We start from the raw sequence: 20,208 nt of genomic DNA, 5'->3' as shown, positions 1-20,208 counted from the left end.
CTTTGAACATTAAATATCTTTGAATTGAATTCACTGAATAAAAGTTGAAAAGGATTTACAAATCACTGCATTCTGTTTGATTGACATTTCATAAAGCGTTCTGACTTGTTTGGAATCAGGGTAAAACTTTGATAGTGTGAAGTTAACTGTGTAAAGTGTGTATCTTTAACACTGATGGCTTCAGCTTCACGTTGCTCAACAGTGCTGATAATCACATCTGGACTTACAGAGCCTTTCTGCAGTTCCTCACAGCTGGAATCAGTCTCCGTCGTCCCTCCTCTGATGTGTTGTACTTCTTCAGGTCCAACTCATCCAGAACCTCCTCTGACATCTGCAGCATGTAGGCCAGAGCTGAGCAGTGGATCAGAGAGAGTTTCTTCTCTGATCTGTTCTCTGACTTCAGGAACTCTTGGATCTCCTGATGTACTGAGTGGTCGTTCATCTCCACCAGACAGTGGAAGATGTTGATGCTTCTGTCAGGAGAGCTACTGGTCCTCTTCTTCTTCAGGCTGTTGATGACTCTCTGGATGATCTCTGGACTTTTGTCTGTTTTACCCAGCAGACCTCCTAAGAGTCTCTGGTTGGACTCCAGAGAGAGGCCATGAAGGAAGCGAACAAACAGGTCCAGGTGACCATTTTTACTTCTCAGAGATTGGCTCCCATCAGGAAGACATCAAGGGATGAAACAAAGCATTTTTTTCCCAAGAAAGTCCTCAGGATCTCTGAGTTCCTGTTGGTGTAACAGTGGAACATGTAGACTGCAGCCAGGAACTCCTGAATGCTCAGATGAACAAAGCAGTAGACTGTTTTCTGGAAGATCACACACTCTCTTTTGAAGATCTCTGTACAAACTCCTGAGTACACCGAGGTCTCAGTCACATCCAGACCACACTGCTCCAGGTCTTCTTGGTAGAACATGATGTTTCCTTTCTCCAGATGTTCAAACGCCAGCCTCCCCAGCTTCAGGAGAACTTTCCCATCAGCCTCCGTCAGCTCCTGTGGACTCGTCTCATGTCCCTCATCATACTTCTGCTTCTTCCTCTTTGTCTGAACCAGCAGGAAGTGTGAGTACATGTCAGTCAGGGTTTTGGGCAGCTCTCCTCTCTGGTCTGGAGTCAACATGTGCTCCAGAACTGTAGCAGTGATCCAGCAGAAGACTGGGATTTGACACATGATGTGGAGGCTCCTGGAGGTCTTGATGTGTGAGATGATTCTGCTGGACAGATCTTCATCACTGAACCTCCTCTTGAAGTACTCCTCCTTCTGGGCGTCAGTGAAGCCTCGTACTTCTGTTACCCTGTCGACACATTTAGGAGGGATCTGATTGGCTGCCGCGGGTCTGGAAGTTATCCAGACGAGAGCCGAGGGAAGCAGATTCCCCTCCATGAGGTTTGTCAGCAGCACGTTGACTGATGACTTCTGTGTGACGTCAGAAACAAGCTGACTGTTGGTGAAATCCAGTGAAAGTCTGCTTTCATCCAGGCCGTCAAAGATGAACAGAAGCTTCCAGACAGCCAGCTGCTCTGCTGTCACCTTCTGTAAGGTTGGATGGAAAACATGGAGCAGCCTGAGAAGACTGTACTGCTCATCTTTGACCAGGTTCAGCTCCCTGAACGAAAGCAGAACCACCACACTGACATCTTGGTTTTCCGAGCCCTCTGCCCAGTCCAGAGTGAACTTCTGCACTGAGAAGGTTTTTCCAACGCCAGCGACGCCGTTGGTCAGGACCACTCTGATGCGTCTCTGTTGGTCAGGTAAGGCTTTAAAGATGTCCTGGACCTTGATTGGGGTCTCATGGAGGGTCTTCATCTTGGAAGTTGTCTCAAGCTGCCAAACCTCATGCTGGGTATTAAGCTCTTCACTCTGTCCCTCTGTGATGAAGAGCTCAGTGTAGATCCTGTTGAGGAGGGTTCCACTTCCTGTTTCATCACTTCCTTCAGTCACACGTTCACATCTCCTCCTCAGACTGATCTTATGTTCATCTAAAACCTCCTGAAGACCACCGTCCACTAAAAAAGAGAGAAAAGTGAGACAAAACAAAGAGAATTTGACAATCTGCTGATTATTTTCATGATCAATAAAGAACAATAAAGAAGACAGAAAGAAGTGAAGGTTTATCAGTCCACTTTGGGTGAACGTCACAAATTCTCCTTTGTCTCTCTCCTCTGACTGTCGCTGTGTTTGATTGACAGCAGAGGCGACAGGCTGAGCCTCAGCAGCTCTTCATCTGAACAGATCACTGTGGCTGTTCCTTCCTCCCAGCAAGACTTCAAACTGATCCACTGATCAAATGAAGAAACACACTGCGTTTCATACAGCTGCTTCACAATGAAAGCCTCCCACTGGTTTGCCAGTGGAAAACTTTAACGTGAAGCAGCAGCAGGAAATGAACAAAGCTGGAATAAGATTAAAGGAACAGCGAACAGTAGAAAAGGCTGATACCTGAACACTCAAACAGGAGAGAGTAAACTCCAAACCACAGACGTTCACTTAGATACAACGTTTGACAGACACAAGCAACAACGTTCATTTATTTGATTAACTGTGTTTTCTAAGTTGAGATTGCAACAATTTGTCACTTTTCCAAAAAAAGAACATGAAATCATTGAACTCAGCAGCATATTGAAGCAACTCCCATCAGTCTCGTCTGGTCACCTTCTACTTGTTGAACCAGAAACATGTTTGTGTTTCACTGAAGCCTCTTTCACACTGGACAAAAACCCGCTAACAGCTGCTAACATCTGGCTTTTGTCTTCAAAAGGTTCAATCAGCATTCATTCCTGCTTCAAATGCCTCTGCAGTAGTTATTTATTTTATTTTTATTTATTTTGATTGACCACAGTCAGTCTATAGTCACCCACGCTGTTGTTCACATCGTCCACGACGCTCTGCGACGGCCAATCAGCTTAATCCTCCGTCACTACGAGGGAGGCCCAGCTGCTGTTCAACCAAATCATGACTGTCTGCTGTTCTGGCTCCACAGAGGTGGAACGAGCTCCCACTGACAGCAGAAACTGTCGACATCTTCAGCCTGAAAACCCCAAAACTAAACGTGGCTCTTGAAGCAGTTCAGCGTATTTGATGAAGTTCATGTTCTCACATGTTTCTTGACATTTTTGGTTGGAGTGTTGAATGAACTGATTGTGAGTCTCCAAATAAATGTCATGAGTTGTAGAAGGTGACAGTTTGAAGATGTGTGGATGGACAGTCTTACTTACCACACTGGGGACAGCAGGAGTCTCCAGATGAAGCAGACTGGTCCCAGTATGAGGTGATGCACCGTCTGCAGAACCAGTGTCCACAGCTGGTAGAGACTGGATCCTTCAGGACGTCCTGACACAAAGCACAGCAGGACGGCGTCTCCTCCACACAAACAGGACTCCTCTTCTTCTCTCTGTAAAGACATCAGGTCATAAAATCAGGTCGATCTTAGTTTGAAACACGATCTGCAGGAAGAGTTCTGCATCACCAACATGAATCTTGTAGCAGAGTATTTTGTCTTCATCCTCAATGCATCATCTTCCATCAGGTCAGTTTACAGTAAAAACAGGGTCTTACTCTGAGTCTGAGGGTCCAGGTTCATTACTGAAGTTTAGAGGATGATCTTTGGACCGGTCGCTCTTCAGAGACAGACAGCTGGACACTGGACACTCTGCTCTGTCCTCCTCTTCCTCCACACAAACACTCATCTTCTGGTCTGAAGTCAGTCTGAGAGGTGAAACAGTGACACTGACGGTGAGCTCAGAACACAAGAAGCAACAAACAAGTGAGTTCAAGACACTGACAAGACTGAGAGAACAGGAAGTAACACACACACACACACACACACACACACACACACACACACACACACACACACACACACACACACACACACACACACACACACACACACACACACACACACACACAGATGCAGCGTTTCTCTGGACTCTCCACAAAAGCTCAAACTTCCATCAATGTTTTCTTGAATTTCTGTGACTAGTTGGATAAAATCAGTGAAATATTTCTAATGAAATTTCTTTGAGCTTGTCAGTATTAAAGAAATCTCTCCAACAATCGTGGACCAATGTGACAAAGCAGGAGGAGGACTCGTCATGTTTTGCTGGAAGAGTTTCTGGATCGTCTGATTCTTCGCTCGCCGTGAAAAACACCTTTCAGCAGCAGCTGCCTCAGTAATATCCCACAGTAAAGGCTGACGGCCATTTCCCTGATCACCTTTAATCAGAGAACACCTGAGGGCGCGGCATCGAACACAGCTCAAAGTCCTCTGGTGAAACAGGGACTCCACAGTGCCAAATTCACTCAACATAATGAGAAAGTTGACCGTGTTGGTCGAAGAACTGACTGAGCAACACAACATTATTATTAGACCACTGCTGGAAAAACAGTCATGACGCCAATCAGGACTTTGTGTCCACAGCTGAGTCAAACTGTCTTCACTCTAACGTCTGTCCTCTACAGTCCACAGCAGAAAACTGACTCACACTTTAACAGTAAACTCATGAAAATGTTGGACTGACACTCACCTGCCTCAGACTTCAGCTCTGCTCCGTCTGCTCTGTCGACTTAAAATGGAGTCTGAGCTGTTTCTCACTTTAGACTCACTCATATTCACCTGGATCACCTGGATCAGTGTTGCTCCTCCCCTTTTATTGACAGCAATTCAGTTGAGTCTGTGTGTGTGTGTGTGTGTGTGTGCGTGTGTGTGTGTGTGTATGAACGTGTTTTACAGACTGACAGGAAACACAAACTGTTGTCCGAGCTGTCTTTGACTTTGGTGTCTCTGTCAGGGTTCCTCCCTCTGTGTGTTGTCTGTCAGCTCCCGCAGCACCACCTGCTGTCCAAACCGCAGACCTGCAGTCCAGTCTGCTCTGCTGTCAGTGCGACGCTTCGTGATGCTGCAGGCAGATTTCTGCCGTGGAAGCACTTCATTATTCTCTGAAGCCTTCATCTCCTTTGTCCGCTCAAGTGACTGAACGATCATATTTCTCTGAGCTTCAGAGAAAGCTGGACTTGTGGTTCTTCTGATGGGCTGGTGGGAGTTCCAGGCCTCGACCCTCTTGCGGGATCATTGACTGACCTTTCCAGAACCACGAGCAGGTCCAGCTGCCTTCAGAAGATACGTGACCTGGATGAGTGAGCGGGTTACGTTTGAGGCTACTTTGTACTATGATTACTACATGTATTTAACAGCGGCCAGTTACTGCAGATAAAGTTTGATATGCAAAACGTATGATGACTTCATGAAGCATAATTCATTGGTAAAGGCTCAGTCATACAGCCGGTAATAATATAATACCTACAGGAGTGATTCTGCAATACTTTTGAGTACTTTTCCTGCATTTTACTGCAAATACTTCTGTATTTTTCACATAGTATGATTATTAATGCAGGATGAAGTATTTTTACATCTGTTTTTACTGCAGGAAAGGATCCGGTCACATCCGTCACCTCTGACCTTTGCATGATTGAAAACGATGAAGAAGACGACATTGAACGCACACTGTCCTCGCTGGTTTTACAGTGAAACTGTAAACATGTTTCTGTGAACGGAAAGAAGATGACAGACAGCTCCTTAGAAAAGTCTGGCGATTAAAATACTTGACTGAGGATGGATTTAGCAAAAGCTCTTGGAGTCATGACCGCTGTTGTTAATCCTGACCATTATTTTGAAAGCGAGGCCCGGAAGTGTTGTTGCGGTGCGTGTAGCTTGGCGCTAACAGGTGGAAAGATGTCTGCTGCTCTCAGACTGCTGAAAAGCCGCCTGTCGCCTCTCTGTTCGGCCGGCTTCACTTCACAGCGACAGAGGAATCATCCGGTTAGGCGTCCGGGCGGAGGACGATGGTTTTCGCAGACTCAGAGAGGTACTGCAGGCTCTGGAGCTAAAGCTAGCTGGCTAATGTTAGCCAAACAGTCCTGCTAGCCTCCGGCTGTGTGATGGCGTTCAGTCTGCTAATCGATAACGACCAGAGGACTCACTGTCTCTGACAACTTGTGTTATTCAAACCAGGAAAGAAACAGACTGTGTTAAAGTGTTTATTTTCGGTGTCAGGACGCTCGTTTCTCTCATGAACTGCTTCCATAAACTTTAATTATCGTTGTTGGTCAAAGTCGAACTTCTTCAGGCTCGTCAAGCTGCTGCAGGCTGAACGAACGGAAGCGTTTTGTCATTCCAAAGTAAAACTACAGGAAGTGTTTCATAACCACACGAGCAGATTCACGACCCGAACAGTCAGAATTTATCATTGAATGATTTTTATGTTGAGGTGTGAACTTTCTGAAAAGAGGTGAAAATGAAGTTAAGTGAGGAAGAAAAAGCCTCTCTGTAACCCTCCTCTTCCTCTTTCTCAGAGCACTTCAAACAGAAGTCACCTTAAAGAAAAGCAGGCTCAGGTGTTTAGATCTGATCTGAGGTCAGTGCTGACTGTGGCCTGTTTGGCCCTGTTTACCTGAGACACGGTGTCACACTGGTCACACTGGTCACACTGGGAAACATTACTGGTTTGTGCCTTTGAGCTGCTGAGCTGTGTGATTAGCAGCTTTATGAAACAGGATTCATCTGTTAGATTTCTTCTTCTTCTTATTTCACACACACTCTTTCAGGTGTGTGTATTAGCCTGCAGTTTACTGTGCTAAGGTACAGCTTTGAGGTAGTTGTACTTGACTGGAATATTTCCATGTTTTGTTTCTTTGTACTTCACGACGTTTCTTTACACTTTGTGAGTCACTTTTAACATGAACAAACATTTAAATAACAACAGAGAGTGATTCTGCTGAATGAGTACTTTCACTTCTGATACTTTGACTGCATTTAGCTGGTACTCTTCTGTACTTTCACTTCAGTAATATTTAACTTTTGGAGTTTTAGGTGTAACGTCTGAACTTCAGGTCAGTCGCTGATGTGTTCAGGGTCCGATTGAAAGCAGATCAGACTTGACTCAAGTGGTTTCACTGTTTGTCTTCACGTCTCAGCAGGAGGACGCGTTGGACCGCTGGAGGGCGTCAGAGTGTTAGACCTGAGCAGGTAAGAGTGTGCACGCTGCCGAGTCCTCCGGCTTCCTGCAGGTTTTTAAGCCGTCTGTTGAAACCTGTGCAGGGTTCTGGCCGGTCCCTTCGCCACCATGATCCTGGGAGATCTGGGAGCTGAGGTGATCAAAGTGGAGAGACCAGGTAAGTCTCCTGTCTCCAGGTGAGGCTTCTGTGACCTCTGTTACCACTGAGTGTGAGTAACGGACTGTGGCGATTGGTCGAACAGGTGCAGGTGACGACACCAGAGCCTGGGGTCCTCCGTTTGTCGGCACAGAGAGCGCCTATTTCCTCAGCGTCAACCGCAACAAGAAGGTGTGTGAGCGTGTGGTGAGACACACATAGAGGAGCATGTGACCTCTGCTCAGAGAGCTCAGTAGACAGTCCGCCGTCTTCCCTCCAGGCAGCTGCTGCTTCCAGTTTATTCCTGTCAAGGTTTTTCCTGCAGAGTTCAGTCTGTCGCCAGCAGTCACATCAAACATCTGCAGAGCTGCAGAAGCAGCAGCAAGCTCCACCTCTGCTCACTGTTTGAGCTCCAGCTTTGATTTCATCCAGCTGTCAATGATTTCTGTCCTCAACACGCTTCAGATGGCAGTTTCCAACAGGCCCTTCAGAAAAGACACATGACCTGACATAAAACAGGTGAAGCACCCAAATTCAGCCCTGCTCACCTTTACTGTGCAACACCTCACTGCAGCGACATGAACGTGAACAGCGAAGTAAAGCTGACGAGTGCTTCAAGTCTCTGCGGGTTAGTCTTCATGGAACTGAAGCAAACGGCTGCAAAGAAGGAAGGAAACCATCTAAGAAATGATGCACGAGAGAGTGATGATGTGAAACAGATGGACTCACACTGAAGCAGATAAAACACCTGAAAGCTCCTGCTGCCTTTTAACATGGTGTCAGTGAACTCAGCTTCAGTGTGGTGTCGATGTCACACTGCTAATATTGAGCCTCTTCTGGTGAATTCTCTGATTTCAGAGTATTTCTGTGGACCTCAAACATCCCAGAGGAGCAAACATCATCCAGGAGGTACGACTCGCTCACAGCAGCAGCCGGTGGCTTCACGAAGGCCTGGCTGGCTTTGACATGTCCACTGCTAATACACCCGAGTCTTACGCTAACACACCCGAGTCTCACGCTAACACACCCGAATCTCACGCTAACACACCCGAGTCTCACGCTAACACACCCGAGTCTCACGCTAACACACCCGAATCTCGCGCTAACACACCCGAATCTCACGCTAACACACCCGAGTCTTACGCTAACACACCCGAGTCTTACGCTAACACACCCGAGTCTTACGCTAACACACCCGAGTCTCACGCTAACACACCCGAATCTCACGCTAACACACCAGAGTCTCACGCTAACACACCCGAGTCTCACGCTAACACACCCGAGTCTTACTCTAACACACCCGAGTCTCACGCTAACACACCCGAGTCTCACACTGATATACCCGAGTCTCACGCTAACACACCCGAGTCTTACGCTAACACACCCGAGTCTTACGCTAACACACCCGAGTCTCACGCTAACACACCCGAGTCTTACTCTAACACACCCGAGTCTCACGCTAACACACCCGAGTCTCACACTGATATACCCGAGTCTCACGCTAACACACCCGAGTCTTACGCTAACACACCCGAGTCTCACGCTAACACACCCGAGTCTTACGCTAACACACCCGAGTCTCACACTAACACACCCGAATCTCACGCTAACACACCAGAGTCTCACACTAACACACCCGAGTCTCATGCTAACACACCCGAGTCTTCTCACGCTAACACACCCGAGTCTCACACTAACACACCAGAGTCTCACACTAACACACCAGAGTCTCACACTAACACACCAGAGTCTCACGCTAACACACCCGAATCTCACGCTAACACACCCGAGTCTCACACTAACACACCCGAATCTCACGCTAACACACCAGAGTCTCACACTAACACACCCGAGTCTCACGCTAACACACCAGAGTCTCACGCTAACACACCCGAGTCTCACACTAACACACCCGAATCTCACGCTAACACACCAGAGTCTCACACTAACACACCCGAGTCTCGCGCTAACACACCAGAGTCTCACGCTAACACACCCGAGTCTCGCGCTAACACACCCGAATCTCACGCTAACACACCCGAGTCTCACGCTAACACACCCGAGTCTCACGCTAACACACCCGAGTCTCGCGCTAACACACCCGAGTCTCGCGCTAACACACCAGAGTCTCACGCTAACACACCAGAGTCTCACGCTAACACACCAGAGTCTCACGCTAACACACCCGAGTCTCAGTGTCAGACAGAATCAGCTGAACAAGAATTCAGTGGAAGGGCTGAAAGTGAACAAACCTTTAAATGAGGAACATGTGATTCTAGAAGAAACCAGCGTGATGAAGAATCTGAACAAACGTTTGATCTCAACTTTCAGCTCTTCGGTCGTTTTAATATTCAGTGTTACGCTTCAGAGTTAAAGTAGTACGTGTGTCACATGACCTTCAACACGCCAAGTCTCATTTGTGTGTTTTAAATCTGTGATACTTACACGTTGTGTGTGTGTGTGTGTGTGTGTGTGTGTGTGTGTGTGTGTGTGTGTGTGTGTGTGTGTGTGTGTGTGTGTGTCTCAGCTGGCAGCAGTGTGTGACGTGCTGGTAGAAAACTATCTTCCCGGGAAGCTTCAGCAGATGGGTTTGGGATACGATCAGCTGAGCAGAGAGAACCCTCAGCTCATCTACTGCTCCATATCAGGTACTGACCGCCTGCCGCAGCACGTTTTAACTTAAAACTCATCATCTGAGATGTCTCGTCAGTGCGAACGTACCGATGGATCGGTGGTCGTGATGCCTGCTGCGGTCAGCCACGCATCGTGGTGCATTCACGGACGTGTGAGAAATGGCAGCTTTGTTAAGGAGATCATCAACAGAAACTCTTTGAGACCCCTGAAAACGTGTTTGTCCTCGTCAGCACGTCTGCGGGATGTTTCTGTCTCGCTGTGAGTCGAGCTCGGCGTTCGTTCACAGGACTCACGCTGCAGTCTTCTTCAGGTGCGGATCACCAGGTGACACCAGGTGGCGCTGACGTCTAAATGTTGGTCCTGATGGAGTTTCTCCACGGTTTGCTCAGCGGTCCGCAGTCATGCAGAACGTGCAGGATGGTAGAAAGTGGTCTGAACCTGTGAAACTGTTGCTGTGGTCCTTCAGTGATTCAGTTGTGATTATTGAGGTCCCCTCAATCATATGACTTATTTTATTCTTTGATTTGATTAAGTTTTCAGATTTCAAAGCAGCAACGTGTGACAGAAGCACTTCACCTGACCAGGTGACTCTAACAGGAAGTGTGCCGCTGCAGAGATGCTGCTCGTTAGCCTTCACAGCTGTCAGCAGCTCCTCTGCTCCCTTTGCTGTCAGTCGGACTTCGTTCTGGTGTTTGTTTTGTTCTGGAAGTGAGAGAAAAGATGCAGCTCGTTTTTCTGTTTTGAACACGTGTGCAGATGAAGTAACGCGTCCGTCTGTGGCTCTTTGCAGTTTTTCATCTGACTCTTGAAAACATGGAGCTTTTGTGTTTTGTCTGGACTTCTGGTTGAAGCCTGATTTCTAGCTGCTTTTCACTCATACTCGTCCACGTTTGACTCTTTGGGTCCAGCTCGTGTCCCGTCTCCTGAAGGCCTGTCTCTCAAGCCCACCTTCGGTCCTGCAGTTCTCAGACTGAACCACTAGATGTCTCTGGAGTCCACAGTGAGGACTGAGCCTCTGAAGGGGACACGCAGTGGGTTTGTAGTTTGCGGCCTCATTTCCTGCTGATCAGCAGGAGCTCGTCCACCTCCGTCTGCTTCCACAGCTTCTTCCTGTCTTTACGTTCTGATTGGTCCTGCTCACTTCACTGTTTCCTCAGTCTGAACGTTAATAAACCAGCGTGAAGGTGCCTCATCAGGACGCTGACCTGCAGACTTCTGACGTCCTGTTGGTGCCCCCTACAGGCTGCATCCGGATCATTGATCTGAGCTAAAAATGTTACGTTTGTCCTGAGGGTGGCGCTAGAGGAAGCTTGAGCTGTTGCCTGAATCTAACGGCTGTTTGTGTTCAACGGAAACTGTCGTGTGTCGGACACGTAGAAACATGTTCAGTGGACGTCCATCGACGGCGTGCAGGCGTCTCATCTCCTCGAGCCGACGGACCGGTCGTCCTATCTGACGTCGTCCGATCACGACTCGACTTCTGCTTCACGCAGTCCGTGCAGCCGACGCAGCAGGATGGCGACCATCGAACTGTCCCACCAGGCCGGCTCGGTAAACTCTGAGCTTCAAATCCGTCGTCAACACGTTTTACTGTCCAGCTGTGATACGAGAAAGTCTGCGACCTGTCCGCCATGTTGGAAAATGGACGAGCCAAAGCTAAGCCCCGCCCGGTGCTTCGGCGGCGCGATGTGTTTGGATTCCCCTCGCCGTGAAGCTGTTCCTCTGAGTCTTTGGCGTCTGCGGTCACGTGTTGAGCCGACGTTTCCGCTGATTCCAGATCTGTGTGTGATGAACTTTGATGTTTGGTGAAAAGTGACGACGGACCTGCCGCCTCACGTCCTTTGTCTTCTGACTGCCTTCAGCTCTTCTCTTTCTGTCCCAGCTTCATCGCTCCCACATTTTTGGGTCCCTTCCCTCCTCCTCCTCGTCCTCCTCGTCCTCGAGGAAAAAAACTACATTGCCCAGGAGGCCTCATTAAGCGGCGGCAGCTGGATGCAGTGGGCAGATTTACAGCCTGGTTTCATCCTGAGTCGTCTGAAACGGAGCAGGACCTTCATGGATTCATCATCTGATCCCCAAAAACTGGACTTCCTGTCAGTTTGTCGCAGACGACCGAACGTGTGCAGCAGGAGGTTTTTTAAGGAGCACGAACTGGATTTGATGATGTTTGAGGTTCGAGCGGCTCGTCCACGCTCTGCTCGTCACGTTATGGGTGCAGAAATGCTGAGTCGTGGATTTTTGTCTGCACTGAATCAGAGCTGCCATTGATTATTGATCAGCAGCTATTTGAACAGTCTGTGATCGTCGTGATTCTTTCAGGAAAAATGGGCAAAAACTTCTCAGGCGTGAAAACTTGAAGCTTTTTGGTAGAGACAGAATATTTTTGGTGGGACAAAGTGAGACATTTGAGGAAGTCGGCCATTTTTGACTGAAGTCAGCAGATCAATAAGTGATGAAGAGAATCTTCAGCTGCAGCCCTGCTGTGAACACATGATCTCTTCTTCTTTGGTGTCCACGCTGCAGATGGCGCAGGACGAAAACGCCTCCACCTGAACTCAAACCCGTCTGAAGGAAAGCGAGTGCGTGATGCGTTTGGGCGTCGTGACCTTTTGGGATCGCCTGCGGACGATTGGCCGTGGCGATCTGCTGAACTTTGAAAAGACAAACTCTGCATTGTGTTTTCTAGCTGCACAGTTCCAGCTCCTCACGCTTAAATACCGACTTGCTGCTCGAAGCTCATTGGTCCGGCCGCTCTCTGTGGCTCGTGTGTCAACCTGTGAGCGCGGTCGGCGCTGACGTGCGGTGAGCGTGTTCTGCTGATGCAGAGTGATCAGAGTCTGGACTCCTCAGGAAACCGACCCTCGTTCAGTCAGACTCACAGCTGGACTGTGGTTTTCCTGGAACGACGGTTCGATTCCCGCTGTGCAGCCGGCCCGCTGGCACAGAGGCAATAACCTGTGTGTGTGTGTGTGTGTGTTTGTGTGTGTGTGTGTGTGTGTGTGTGTGTGTGTGTGTGTGTGCGTGTGCGTGTGCGTGTGTGTCTGTTTTCAGGTTATGGACAGACGGGTCCTCAGTCTCAGAGTCCAGGCTACGACTCCATCGCCTCGGCTGTGTCGGGGATGATGCACATCACGGGGCCGGAGGTCAGTTTCATGTCATGCTGTTCTGATCTGAGTCTTGCTCCCTTCAGTGTTAACGGCTCCGCCACTTTTAGTCTAGCGCCACCCTCAGGACACGCGCTGCATGTGTAGCCTACTGCTGATGAATGAGTGAGCTGGAGGGGGTTCAGTCCGCACCCTCGCCTCCCATAATGCATTGCTTCCTCTGGCAGGATGGTGAGCCGGTGCGTCCGGGCGTGGCCATGACAGATCTGTCTACGGGGCTGTACGCACACGGCGCCATCATGGCCGCCCTGCTGCAACGGCACAAGACGGGGAGGGGAGCTCACATCGACTGCAACCTGCTGTCATCCCAGGTAATGGCTGGTGTGTGTGTGTGCGTGCGTGCGTGCGTGCGTGCGTGCGTGCGTGCGTGCGTGCGTGCGTGCGTGCGTGCGTGCGTGCGTGCGTGCGTGTGTGTCAGCTGCAGTCAAAGGTTCAATGAGCCATCAGGTCTCAGCCGCACAGGAGCTTTAACTGGTCGGACTGGAGGACCTGTGTTTAAACGCCACACGGCGGCTTCGTGTGATTGGTTCCCACATGACAAACCTGAATGAACGAGTGAAGGACCTCCGGCTGGTCTCCAGACGGCACAGAAACAGGAAGTGAAAGAGTAGGAGCTGAACCTAAAGACCTGCAGACAGACTGTGTCTTCGTCAGGAACCTTAGAAGGAAACTGGTTCTCCTCATCCAATCAGACGCAACCAAACACTCCCAGAATACTGTGTACCCGAAACGTCGCCTGAACAGGACGTGCTGGCTTACGGTGTTGTGTTCGGGTCTGCTGGTAAATTGCAGCCCTGACGCTGCCTGTCTGATTCCATCCTTATCAATGAGGTGTTTTGGATGGGAGTGTGTGTGTGTGTGTGTGTGTGTGTGTGTGTGTGTGTGTGTGTGTGTGTGTGTGTGTGTGTGTGTGTGTGTGTGTGTGTGTGTGTGTGCCGTCGTTTAAACAAGCTGTTGATTTACCCTGAAAAGTCTCAACAGTTTAAACAGAACGATCAATATTTCTCTGAACATTTTCTCTGTTTAAACAAATCAAACGATCCATAATCCTCAAACCGCCGCCGCCGCCGACACGAGCGGGATCTCACGTCGTTCATTCGAACGTTCAAACTCCTCGTTCGTTTGACAGTGTTGCTTTTAAAAATGTGTTTTATGTTTCATGTACTCTCATGTTTCACTCTTTCGCTGCGACACAAACCAGCTGAGGTCGTTTCCAGACTTCAGGACCGCAGACGGAAAGACGGCGTGGAAACTGAAAATGACCTCTGACGTCACTGTTGGAAAAATCAGATTCTGGGAAGGTTTCTGAGAAAAAGGTCTCTGATTTAGTTCTAATTCCAGAGAACATGGATCAATCAATGAATTACCTGTCAATCACTTGTGTTTTCAGACTATATAGGATGTGTGGGGTGAGTCTTCTTTCAAAATAAAAGACAGGAAATGAATGTCTCAGTAGAGAGACAGTCACACTGTTCTCTACAGGAAGTATCGCGGCTGGACTCATCTTTGATGATCGTCGTGATCCTCAGAGGATGAATCCTACTGACTTTGGTGGTCCTCTGACTCGGCGTGTAGCGCCACCAGCAGGTTATGTCAGGCGTTAAATCTCTTCAGAATAGTGTCAAAGAGCGTTTTAGAGCTGAATGATAACCCTCTGGAGATCTGGACAATGGTGACGCTGCTTCAAAACATATACGCCAATACGATGTTAGCATTAGCATGTTAGCACTGTCACTGTCAGGATGTTAGCATGCTAATGTTAGCAGTTAGCTCAAAGCAATGCTGATTCTATAGACTGAAAGGATGGATGGATGATTGATTGATGGATGGATGGATGGATAATTGATTGATTGATGGATGATTGATTAATGGATGGATGGATGATTGATTGATTGATGGATGATTGATCAATGGATGGATGGATGGATGGATGATTGATTGATTGATTGATTGATAGATGGACAGATAGATTGATGAAAGTTGACTCGTGCAGGCTGGAATCGGTTTTGGAGGCTGTGAGGTCTCGTCTCTGTGGTTGACTCCCAGGGCTGCTACACATAAAATACCCACAATCCACTTCTCCCCTCCCCATGTCCCACGGCGCATTCTCCTATGCAGCGCTGCGACCACAGGCACGCCGACCGCAGATGTCTTCGACCAGAGATGAACAATGAGAGCACACAGCCGCGGTGGATGAGGATGCGTGTGGACGGGTTGAAGCTGTGTTTGCTTTGGTCGACGGGGGAAATTCAATCATTACAAACCAATCAGAGTTCACTGTTGTGTCTCTGCGAGCTGCCTGCAGGTCCTGAAACTGCTGCAAACATCAGGAGCAGCTCCACACCAAAGGCTAAGGAGTCAGAAGTCTGAAGTTCAGCTTGAAGCGGCTTGAAATTGTTGTGGTTTGTTGAGGAAATGGCTCAGTCATGCAGAAAAATACCAACTCTGTGAGGATGAGAAACATTTTCAGACTGCTGGGAAAGTTTAGAGCGAAGAGGAGCGAAGAACAGCGAAGAAGAGCGAGTCCTCGTCCTCGAGGCCTTTTCTGCCAAAGCGACACAAAAAGCCTCCGTTAAGGCTCAGTCCTGTCTCGGTCACATGATCACGCCCTCCTGTCGGCCGGTGAAGCAGTCACTTCACTTCCTGCTTTCTTCTTCTTTCCTCTGTTTAATGCGAAGCAGTTCAGTGATTTCAGCACCAGCAGGTGATTCCTGATGTAAGCTTTCACCTTCGGTGTGTGGACAAAAGACAGCATCACTTAAATCAGCTCTCAGGACTTCACTGTGAGCCTGACGTGTCCCTCATCATCATCATCATCATCATCATCATCATCATCATCATCGGGGCGCTGATCGCTTGATTGTGCAGACCCACAGTTCTCCTGCTCCTGTACTCCCCATGTTATGTGTCATTGTTCTTTTCATGTTTCTTGGACGGGATGTAACTGAAATGAAATTTCCCCTCCGGGGGACTAATCAAGGCTTTCTGATCATCGCCATCGTCGCCGCGTTAAAGGCGCTTCGACTCGGCTCAGTTTGCGGATGTCTTTCAGTCTGGCTTTGGACTGACGTGGGCATCCTGTCAGAGCTGACGGCTGAAGCTCCTGAGCAGCCTCATGTCCTCAGCTTCGTGATTGACAGCACCGCCCATCTGAGTCTGCGCCGTCACGCCGGCGTCCTTCAAAGCCTTACGACCTCCTCTGATCTTCCGCCGCAGAGATGAGCAGGAGCTGGACATGAAAGTCTCCTCTCCTGCTGAGACCAGGAAGTGCCCGACGCTCGCTTCCCTTCCAGCTGTTGATCGTTGGGGTCGATGTTGGTTACAGTCAACTGATAAATGAGAAGAATGGAAACCTTCTGTCCAAAACTGGCTGTATTACTCCTGAGCTGTCAGTCCCTCCCCTCTCCTGCGATGACTTTGTTAGATGTTGTTTGAAGCGGAGGAAACGTTCAGGTTCCTGCAGACCTTCAGCTCAGCTAACGTCGCCTGGAATGACCAGATGTTTGTGTGTGTTGTCTGTGGAGGGTCAGTGTGAACGGCTTCCTGGAGTCCAGGTGAGTTTCAGCACAGGTGTGAAGACAGAGAGACACGAGGAAACAGAGCAGAGCTGTGGTTTCGGTTCCTTCAGGAGGCGCGAGGAGTCCATTTAACACCTGTCTGTCTCTGTCTTTCAGGTGTCCTGTCTCACCTATATAGCCTCTAACTATCTGAACACCGGGATGGAGGCCAGGCGTTGGGGGACGGCCCACGGGAGCATCGTACCTTATCAGGTAACTCCCGAGTGTCTTTCTGTCCCTTCATGTCAAACCAGACAGGGACAGGTCACGTTTGTCCTGTTTCCTGCAGCTCGCTCTGTGTTTCAGCCCACAGCGTTACAGACTCTTCTTCCACTGTTTGAGGTGCAGAGTCCCTCAGAGGCCTCAGGTTCATCATGCTCCACGTATGTTCAACATGACAGGCGTGACCGACCTTCTGAAGCCAAACGTCGAGCAAACAGCTTCTGCAGCTCTTCACTGAAAATCATCCAGAAGGTTAAAGGAAACAGGTTCTGGATCCTCTGACAGAAGGTGTTCGTCTCTTTCAGGTGTGTCTGGGACAGATTCTCAGGTGCTCTGCTGGATGTGCTGCAGATGTTGCTCCTGAAGCGATTTTAAGAACGTGTCGGAGGAATCCTGAAAGCTGACGTGACGTTCGGGGAATAAGAGGCGAGGAGGCGCTGGGAGCCACAGACAGGGGGACAATTAGAAACCAATTAGAGAGCATTAGTGTCATTCACTGTGGATGTTTTAATGTTTCCGTATGGAAGCGATTTCCTCCTCTCTGTTATCCCTCATCATCTTCTCATGTATCTCCAGTCAGCACGGCTCTTTTCAGGCGCTTCTCGTCACCTTTGAGTGGACGTTTCTCTTTTCAGCTGCGTCCAAAGTAAACGAGCGTGAACGTTTTTTTCTGGGACGCGTTGATCTTTTCGAAGACGCATCAGTCTAGTGTGAGATATGTGTCTGCTTCAGTGCGGAGGAACGTGGAAGTTAAATTTCCTCATTTCTGGTGTTGCGATCACATTTTTAAGTTCATTAAAAACATGAGAGGCTCAAATGAAACGCATTTCTCTTCTCCCTCTGCGTCTCTGTGGTGTCGTTAAAGCGTGAATTATCTTCTTTCTGCACGGCACGAAAACTCAAAGCACGCGGGGGCGTCGGCTGGCTGCGTATTTCACAATAAGAGCATGGAGACCCAAAGCGCTGAAACCTTTCAGATGCGGCGTGCCGCTAAAGCAGGTTTAACGTAAAGTCAGTGTTCTGTTGACAGCGTCTTCGTCATCGTCTCCTCTAACAGCGTGAAACTCGTAGCAGGTAGAATCACACGTTATTAATCTGATGATCAGATCTCATCAATGTTCCCATCATCAAGAGCTTTGTACGTTCACGGCTTAGATCGCTCGTAACAGCAGACCTCTCAGCTTTAGGTGACTCCCCCTCCCTCTCCTCCGTTTCCTCTGTATCTCATCCAGATGTGGGTCAGCGAGCCTCGATGTTCAACGACGAGAAGACAAACAATCAGCCGTGTTTTCTAACCTGAGCCTTCAGTCTGCTTCACATTACTGACTGAGCGAACAGAGATGTCACTGTGCTGTTATGGAGCTTCATATCTCACACACACACACACACACACACACACACTCCGTCAGCTCCTCCATCTGCTCCGCCTGAACGTGGCAGCGGCGGCTCGGTTCTCGTGGTCGATGTCTCACCAGATGGAGCGTTATTGTCCGACGTTCGGATCTAATCCTCTCGTGAACCGCTTTACCCACAATGCCGCGCCCTCCCCCCCGCCCCCCCCCCCCGCGGCGCCGCAGATGAAAGCGGAGCAGACGGGCTCTTCGCGGATCGTGACAGTTGAAACGACAGAGTTATTGGTGTTTTGCGGTTGCGGCTTCAGAGCTGAAGAAGTCGTCCGTCCCCACCGACGCTTTGAAAGTTCACATCTGATTTCTGAGATGGGTCAATTCAAATCTCCCAAAACTGAGACATCCAGCGTGTCAAAGGAGAGACACATGAGAGGAGGAGTGCAGGCAGGCAGGAAGCGCCGAACACTCGATGTCTCTGCCGCAGAATAAATGAATGTTTTTAACGCACTGTGTGGTTCAGCGTCCAAACTGAAGATACTCGATGTTCTTCAAAGAGAAGCTTCACCCCGTCCATTAAATCTGAAGACCGATGCTGAAGTAATGTCTTCAGGACACTGATCATCTGTGGACCTTTGGGTCTTTATGAGCTTTGTCCTCAGCATTCAGTGCATGAGACGATGCAGATCCTCGCGCTGTGAAAGCATCAGAAGAACAGTTTGTTCCGTCGCTGCAGCGTTCAGTGTTTGACGTGAGACGGACAGGAGACGGACACGAGTGAAAGACCATCAATTACAACTACACTGTGACAAACGGACCGCACACACATTCACACACTGGCCCGCCTTTGCTCTTTACGAGCACACACACATTTGGATTTCGGTGTTTGACTCAGTGAAACAGGTAGAAAGTCGGTTTGAATGTCACTGGATTTTGCAGGTTACCACTAGGGGGCAGGACATCTGCGCAGTGAGCCGTCAGACACTCAGCTCTTCTGTATTATTAGCTTCTAAAGTGTTTCCGGCTGTCGTGTCATCAGTTCATTTCCACATCCAGATGATTGATGTGGACTCGTGTTTGTCTCCTGATGGACGTCTGTCCAGGCTTCTCTCTTTTTTAGCTCTGATTTTGGTCTCCACCAGCTCCTGAGGGACATGTCTGCTCTTTAGCTGCTAAATGCTAAATGTCCACCAGCTGCTCTCTGGCTGCTGGTCACATGCAAACAGCTGCCTGGAGGCTGAATCAGACAACGTATTTGGTTCAAGTCGAAAGCAGCGAGCTAAAAGAGGCTAAAGGCTCCGTCGAGCTGCACAGCTGGAGGTCAGGAGCAGCGCTTTGTTGGGGGTCGATGTGGTTTGGATTCGGTGTGCAGCCAGCAGGGGGCAGAAGGCGCCCCTCTGTGACCCGACCGCACCGCCTGCCCTCGCTGAGACTGTTTGGGGTTTTGTGGATGAACGTTCTGTCGCTGTCCCCCTGTGGACTGCGTTACCCACAACTCCCTGAGGCTGGGGATAAAAGGGAGGCGGCGGTCAGAGCTGAGCGCTGAGCGCAGTGTGACTAAAGGGTTAGTGGTCTGAATACACACATGCAGCTGTGTGCGTGTGTGTGCGTGTGTGTGTGTGTGTGTTGTGATGTAAGACAGCAGTTCTTGTCCTCCTTTCATGTGGCGACGGGTTTTTATTACGAGCAATTGTGAGAGAGAAATAGGAAGAGGAGGAGAAAGTACAGGAGGAGGAAGGAGAAAAGACAGAAGATAAAGAAGAGGAGGAAGGAGAAGTGACCCTCCACCAGCTGGCCTTTCAAACAGTTTCCTCAGGCGAGCTTCAGCTTATTAAACTTATTTTAAAACTCACGCGGGACTCGATGAACCTCCGTCCTCTCACACTCACAGCCTCCAACTTAATGAGAGTAAATTTCAAATCTACCTGCTGGGAAGAATAAAAGTGATTTTAATCCTCAAACTGAACAACATGAAGTCAGCGTCTCTGCTGCCTCTTCACTTCCCGCTGCTGCCTGTAAAGGTGCAGCAGGAAGTGAAGAGCGCTGGTGTGATTAGTCTGTTGGTGAAACCACAGACCGAACAGGACCAGGACCAGGACCAGGACCAGGACCAGGACCAGGACCAGGACCAGG

General features: G+C 49.1%; 1 protein-coding gene and 1 pseudogene across 1 annotated transcript in view; one reads left to right on the top strand and one right to left on the bottom strand.

Moving 5' to 3' along the window:
• Positions 1-223: 223 nt before the first annotated feature.
• Positions 224-20,208, bottom strand: part of LOC139347145 (protein NLRC3-like) — a 100,279-nt pseudogene continuing 80,294 nt past the window's right edge.
• The window catches only part of sugct (succinyl-CoA:glutarate-CoA transferase), a 53,160-nt gene continuing 38,654 nt past the window's right edge, over positions 5,703-20,208 (top strand). The window contains exons 1-9 of the mRNA XM_070986636.1: positions 5,703-5,867; positions 6,976-7,027; positions 7,100-7,173; positions 7,259-7,344; positions 8,011-8,061; positions 9,680-9,800; positions 12,838-12,929; positions 13,118-13,261; positions 16,625-16,720. Of these exons, the coding sequence (XP_070842737.1) occupies positions 5,735-5,867; positions 6,976-7,027; positions 7,100-7,173; positions 7,259-7,344; positions 8,011-8,061; positions 9,680-9,800; positions 12,838-12,929; positions 13,118-13,261; positions 16,625-16,720 (849 nt within the window). The 5' untranslated portion in view covers positions 5,703-5,734. The remainder of the gene's footprint in view (positions 5,868-6,975; positions 7,028-7,099; positions 7,174-7,258; positions 7,345-8,010; positions 8,062-9,679; positions 9,801-12,837; positions 12,930-13,117; positions 13,262-16,624; positions 16,721-20,208) is intronic.

Source organism: Chaetodon trifascialis, chromosome 18 (assembly GCF_039877785.1).
Source record: "Chaetodon trifascialis isolate fChaTrf1 chromosome 18, fChaTrf1.hap1, whole genome shotgun sequence".
Classification (NCBI taxonomy): domain Eukaryota; kingdom Metazoa; phylum Chordata; class Actinopteri; order Chaetodontiformes; family Chaetodontidae; genus Chaetodon; species Chaetodon trifascialis.
Note: the sequence above shows the minus strand (reverse complement) of the source record. Positions and strands in the feature narration are given on the sequence as shown.